The 7,061-nt window shown below is 40.6% G+C and overlaps 1 protein-coding gene and 1 non-coding gene across 2 annotated transcripts; one reads left to right on the forward strand and one right to left on the reverse strand.

Annotated features, from left to right (window-relative positions):
• The first annotated feature begins 478 nt into the window (after positions 1–478).
• On the forward strand, positions 479–2,109 carry LOC138909854 (uncharacterized). Its single transcript, XM_070201069.1, has 2 exons — positions 479–1,264; positions 1,360–2,109. The coding sequence occupies exons 1-2, from the start codon at positions 479–481 to the stop codon at positions 2,107–2,109; spliced, it is 1,536 nt and encodes a 511-aa protein (XP_070057170.1).
• Positions 860–964, reverse strand: LOC117273469 (small nucleolar RNA R71). Its single transcript, XR_004503470.1, has one exon. It is a non-coding gene; the product is annotated as a small nucleolar RNA R71 (small nucleolar RNA).
• Positions 2,110–7,061: the final 4,952 nt, after the last annotated feature.

The raw sequence follows: 7,061 nt of genomic DNA on the forward strand, positions 1-7,061 counted from the left end.
TGTCTTTACTGAATACACAATAATCATTTTCCTGCTTGATAATTTAGTTACTAGTTAGAATTATTATTTAGTATAATTACACTTTTGAACCTATATTGTCTCGGCTGAATAACAATCTTGGTGAATTTAGTGGGTAGTTAATACAAGTCTCTTTGGGTTCGCCACGCAACTTATCATTTTATTGATTATACGACCACGTATACTTGCGTGTGCGTTTGGGAGCAAATATTTTTTGGCGCCGTTGTCGGGGACTTGAATATTGACTACTTTCTAGTTAGAGCTGTAATTGTTTATTTTGTCAAGTCTAATTTTACTTCATTGTTGCTCTGCTCTTAGGAACCTTGATTGAATGCAAAGGGTCAGAAGCCAGGACAAACTTCAAGGCTTTGACCCCGAACCCGGGAGAATATTTCATAGGAGTTTGATGTAAGCAAGGGACACAAATAATCTTCAGGAACTCGTTCAATTTCCTGTGAACATGGCAGAGAAGCAACATATGGTTGTTCAGGAGGTGGCGATGCCCAGCATTGCTAATGTCACCTCCAGTATTGTGAAGACCAGAATCACTGGGCACTTTGAGCTGAAACATAGAATGATCCAACTGCATTATGCAAATGGGCAGTTTATAGGTCTTCCACATGAGGATCCACAACAGCATATCCTGAACTTCTTAGAGATCAGTGATACTTACATCACTAACGGAGTCACTCCATACTACGTGAGGCTCACACTTTTCACATTCTCTCTGTTCGGTGAAGCAAAGCGATGGCTGAAGGCAGAACCGGCTAATACTATTACATCATGGAATGATCTAGCAAGGAAAGTTTTGGCAAGGTTCTTCCCTTCAGGCAAAACTGCAAAGATCAGAAGTGAGATAGTCGCCTTTAAACAGAAAGCGGGGGAGTCTTTATACTCAGATTGGGAGATGTTCAAGGGGCTGCTCAAAGACTGTCCTCATCACAATAAGACAAAGAAAGTGTTAACTCACACTTTCATAGAAGGGCTACACCTAGAGACAAAGATTGTGGTAGATGCTACAGCTGGAGGTCAAGTGTTGGAGAAAAGCTTTGATGATATGAACAAATTCTCCAAAAGCAATCCTGATTGGCAAGGAGAGATGGGCAGACACACGGTGCAAATATTTACAAGGGTTCCCGAGTTAGATGTCGTCTCTGCATTATCAGAGCAGATTTTAACATTGACTAACCAAGTCAATCAGATGACCTTTGTTATTGACAAGCAACAAGCACAGCCAGTGCAACAGGTTCAATTGTTTTGTGAAGTATGTGGAGAGGGTCATACGAGCAACATATGCCCAGTTAATCCATAGTCTATCTATTTTATGGGTAATGAAAATAGGGGCAAAACAACAGTATGGGAACACTTACAATCCTAACTAGAGGAACCACCCAAACTTCTCTTGGGGTGGAAACCAAGGTGCTCAGAATCCGTAAAGGCCACAAGTACCTCAACAACAATATAGACCAGTTGGAGCAAATGATGAAGAAATTTATAGCTGACCAGCAGGCCCAAACAGCAGAGATGATGAAGAAAGTAATGGCTGACCAGCAGGCCCAAGCAGTAACAATGAGAAATTTGGAGCGACAAATGGGACAACTTGTTAGTGCACAAAATACTCGACCAGTTGGAGCTCTTCCAAGCGACGCTGAGGCTAACACTAAGGCATCGATTAATGTTATGTCATTGAGCAATGGGAGACAGTTAGAAGAAGTCCAGTCAAAAAAGAAAAAACAAGGAACCTTTAATGAGAAGCAGGCCACAATAGAGGCAGAATTAGAAAAATTAAAGGAGTATGAGAAGCCATCTGAAGAGGTGGTGGCTACGCAACCCCCACTATTAGTTGCGAGGCCACTACCTCCGTTCCCTCAAGGATTGAAGAAAGTGAAGGATAATACCGCGTATAAAATATTTCTTGATATTTTGAAGCAGGTGCAAATCAATATTCCACTGGTATACAACTTGCAAGAAGTGCCCAAATATGCTAAATACATCAAGGACATCATGGCAAATAAACGGAGGTTGACCAAATTCGAGACTGTGGCACTCACTGAATGTAGCTCAAGAATTCAAAGCAAGCTACCTCGGTAATTGAAGGATCCGGGTAGTTCCACTATCTAAATCTCGATTGGTAAGCATGTAGTCAAGCAAGCATCAATTTGATGCCACTATATTTGTTCCGACAGCTGGGGTTAGGTGAGCCACTCCCAACAACGGTAATCTTACCGTTGGCTGATTGCTCCCTTGCTCATCTTGAAGGAGTGAATTAAGATGTGTTAGTTTAAGTGGGTTCTTTAATATTCCCTGCCGATTTCATTATCTTGGACTACGAGCCTGATCAGGATGTCCCATTTATTTTGGGGCGTCCATTCTTAGCCACGGGCTGAGCTATTATTGATGTATACGAAGGAAAGATGACAATGAGAGTAGATGATCGAGTGGAGGTATTCAATGTGTATAAAGCACTCAGATTGCCAACCCACAATGAAGAGCTATCCATGATTTATGTGGTGGAAATCGCTGTTACGTCATTAGTGCCTTATATGAGCCCCATAGATCCTCTTGAACGAGCTTTGATTGGGGATGAAAAAGACAGTGAAGACGAGATGATGGGAGAAATTGAGCAAGTACAAGACATGTATGTCCATGGGTTTGGGAAATTTGAGGAGATGGACAGGCCTGTCACTCTAACCCCTCCTAAGCCATCTATTGAAGAAACTCCACGGCTAGAACTTAAGACCCTTCTAGCGCATTTGCTCTATGCTTATTTTGGGAACTCTGAGACATTGCGAGTGATTATCTCATCCATCTTGACTAATGTACAAGAAGAAAAATTGCTTAGAGTACTTCGTGATCATAAAAAGGCTATAGGGTGGATAATTTCTGACATCAAGGGAATAAGTCCATCATTGTTCATGCATAAAATCTTTTTGGAAGATGGACACCGCCCTAGTGTTGAGCAGCAAAGGAGATTAAATACCATTATGAAAGAAGTCGTTAAGAACAAAGTAATTAAGTGGCTCGATGCAGGTATTATCTTTCTTATCTCTGACAGCAAATGGGTAAGCCCAGTGCAATGCGTGCCTAAAAAGGAGGGATGACTGTGGTAGAGAATGAGAAAAATGATCTAATTCCTACTCGCACCGTGACAGGGTGGAGAGTTTGCATTGATTACAGAAGGCTCAACAAAGAAACCCACAAGGACCACTTCCCACTTCCATTCATTGACCAAATGTTGGACAGATTAGCGGGGCATGAATATTATTGCTTCCTTGATGGTTATTCGGGGTACAACCAGATTGTCATATGCCCGTAGGATCAGGAGAAGCCCACTTTTACTTGTCATTATGGTACTTTCGCCTTCAAGCGAGTGTCATTTGGTCTTTGTAATGCACCATCCACTTTCCATAGATGCATGATGGCTATTTTTATCGATATGGTGGAAATATTTGTGAAAGTTTTTATGGATGATTTTTCAGTCCCTGGGTCTTCTTATGATGACTATTTGAAGAATTTGAGCAAGGTGTTAGCCCGTTGTGAAGAAACAACTCTAGTGTTGAATTGAAAAAAGTGTTATTTTATGGTGCAAGAAGGCATAGTGTTAGGTCACAGAGTGTCAAGAAGCGGCATTGAAGTTGATAAGACGATGGTGGAGGCGGTTGAAAAATTACCTCCACCCATTTCTGTGAAGGGTGTCCGGAGTTTCTTGGGACACGCGAGATTCTATCGACGCTTTATTAAGGATTTTTTAAAAATTGCTACTCCTTTGTGTAGGTTACTTGAAAAGGATGTAACTTTAAATTTTGATGACGCCTGCTTGAAGGCATTTGAATAGCTCAAAATGAAGTTGGTGGCTGCCCCCATTATTGCGGCACCTGATTAGTCCTTACCATATGAACTTATGTGTGATGCAAATGACCATGCTACTGGGGAAGTGCTAGGCCAAAGGAAGGACAAGATGTTTTATTCTATCTACTATGCGAGTAAGACTCTTGATGATCCACAACTAAATTACACTACCACTGAAAAGGAGTTGTTGGCCGTTGTGTGGGCCTTTGAGAAATTTTGGGAATACTTGATGGGAACAAAAGTCATAGTCCATATCAATCATGTAGCAATCAGGTATCTATTTACAAAAAAAAAAAAGAATACAAGGCTAGATTAACGTGTTGGATTTTGTTATTGCAGGAATTTGATGTAGAAATACGAGATCGAAATGGCACAGAGAACCAAATAGCTGACCATCTATCAAGGCCGGAGATCCATGACCATGTGGAGGAGGGTGGACAAATTAAAGAGGCATTTCCTGATGAGCAACTTTTTATTATCACCCAAGACCCTCCCCCATTGTACACGGACTATGTGAATTATCTTGTGAGTGGTGTACTTTCTCCTGAAATTGAATCTGAAGCTAGAAAGAGGTTTCTACATGATGTGAACTTCTACTACTGGGATGAGCCATATCAGTTGATGAGGATATGAATTCCAGAAAAGGAGGCAGAATTAGTGTTGTATGATTGTCATGCATCACCTTATGGGAGCCATCATTGGGGCGATAGGACAGCTGCAAAGGTATTACAATCTGGGTTTTTTTGGCCAACATTATTCAAGGATGCCCATGCATTTGTTAAGAAGTATGACCACTGTCAAAGAACGGGATCAATCACAAAGAGGCATGAGATGCCTTTGAATAACATCCCGGAGGACGAGATTTTTGATGTATGGGGGGATAGATTTTATGGGACCATTCTCATTGTCCATAGGAAACAAATACATCTTGCGAGGAGTTGACTATGTGTCAAAATTGGTAAAGGCGATCGCATTGCCAACAAATGATGCTATGGTGGTAACTGTGTTTGTGAAAAAGAATATATTTTCGAGGTTTGGGACTCCACGGGCCTTGATTAGTTATGAAAAGATACATTTTTGTAATCGGTTGTTGAATAACCTTCTAGCTAAATATGGAGTCCGCCATAGAGTTGCCACTACATATCATCCGCAAACAAGTGGACAAGCTGAGGTGTCTAACAGAGAAATAAAGCAAATATTAGAGAAGACGGTGAGTGGGAATAGGAAGGTTGGGCTGCAACGTTAGATGATGCCTTGTGGGCATATAGAACTACATACAAAACACCAATTGGGGCGTCGCCGTATAAGCTTGTTTATGGGAACGCATGTCACTTGCCTGTTGAACTTGAACACAAGGCATACTGGGGCATTAAGAAGTTGAATATGGACCTTGAGGGCACAGGCGAGAAGAGACTCTTGCAGTTGAATGAGTTAGACGAGTTCAGGTTGCACTCTTACGAAAATGCTAAGCTTTACAAAGAGAAAATGAAAAGATGGCATGACAAGCGTATCAAACCACGTCACCTCGAACCAGGCCAACAAGTATAATTGTTCCATTCTAGGCTCAAGTTGTTTCCTGGGAAGTTAAAATCGAGATGGCCAGGCCCATTTGAGGTGGTGAGAGTCGCTCCTTATGGTGCAATTAAGCTACGCGTTTTAAATGGTGAAAGAAATGTTTTAGTTAATGGACACAGAGACAAGCATGATTGGGAAGGAATAATTGATCGTGAGAAGACAAAAGTAGCACTCGCTGATGAGTAAGCGATATCATGCGTCGTGCCGCGAGTTTAATCAGGCACTTATTTTGAGGCAACCCTATTTTTATTGCTTTCATAGCTTAGTTTTTAAATTTGTTTTTTAGTTAGAGTAGACAAGAGTTTGCATTTTCTTTGTAGATAGAGAATTTATAGGTTGAATGGTGTGGGCCATGTAAATTGGATATATATAGGGCTCGGGGGATCGGGATGTTATTTAAAAAAATAAAAATAAAAATAAAATATTTCGCGAATCAGCGCCCAGGCCAGCGAACCACGCTGCCTGGGACGCCCTTTACAGATTGTCGAAACTCCCCAACGCCAAGCCTAGCATGTGGCGCTGGGCTGGGGGGTGACCAGGTAAGTTTTTTTGTTTTTTTTTTGTTTTTTTTTGTTTTGTTTTTATTTATTAGACTAATACCCATACCCATTAACACAACTCACTAACCCAACCCGTATACCCATCTATACTAACATTATAACCCACCTTATAACCCATACACATACACATCTTAAATTAAAACACAACTCCAAAACCTTAACTCTATTTCTCTCTCTCATCTCACCGTAAATCTCTCCCTCTCTCAAGCTTTTGCCGCGACCCTTCTCCCTCCTCTCTCAAAAATTTCTCCATCTTCTCTTTTTCTCTCATCCTAAATTCTACAGGTATATTTTCTTCTTCTCTTTTTGTTCTTTTAATAGGTAGATGAAAATAAACATCCCACCTTCCAAATACCCTAATCCCTAAATTTTGCACCTAAGTTGCTTCTTAAGACTTGTTCTATGGTGGATAGTCCGAATGTGGGACGAAATTAGTTGTGGTTGTATTGAATGTGGAGTAGTAAACTAGAATTCCCTTTACTTTGTTGAAATTTGGGAGGTCCACTATTTTCCACTATTGTTAAACTAAAGTGCACATACTTCATGCCCACAAGGTGTTTACTAAAATGGTTGAATGAATATTTTGTGCACCGGTGAAGTCTGAGTAATCAAGTGTAGTTGTATATGATATCGGGCTAAGTGTGGGGTGTGTGGGGATGATTTTACATACTTGAGAGTTTGGTTTTAATGAACACATGTTGCCCACACCATGTATCCTGTATTATGTATGTATATGGTAGCACTTTGTAGGATTAGCTAATTTAGTGTAGTAGTTGTAAAAATTAAGTACCATATGCCACTTGCTTGCATTGAGGTTAATTTATTTTGCCATGATCAATCACTTGTTTGTGTGGCGTAGTTAGTGCCTTTTAGCTATTGTGTGGCATGGGAAAGTCTTAAGTACCCATTGCATTGTGGTGCAACACTTGTGCATTTTAGACAACGATTGTGAATATTACACATTGAGCCTTCGATTTTAAGTGTGGGGTCATTTTTGACTCGCGTGACAACCTTAGGCAAATTTCTTGATTCGTTCTTACATTCATGCTTATTTGTGTT

This window comes from Nicotiana tomentosiformis, chromosome 4 (genome assembly GCF_000390325.3).
Source record: "Nicotiana tomentosiformis chromosome 4, ASM39032v3, whole genome shotgun sequence".
Taxonomy (NCBI): Eukaryota; Viridiplantae; Streptophyta; class Magnoliopsida; order Solanales; family Solanaceae; genus Nicotiana; species Nicotiana tomentosiformis.

Coding starts and splice junctions, on each gene's coding strand:
- LOC138909854 (XM_070201069.1), top strand. CDS start 479: ATGGCAGAGAAGCAACATATGGTTGTTCAGGAGGTGGCGATGCCCAGC. Junction 1,265..1,359: donor AAGCACAGCCAGTGCAACAG/GTTCAATTGTTT, acceptor TAATGAAAATAG/GGGCAAAACAACAGTATGGG.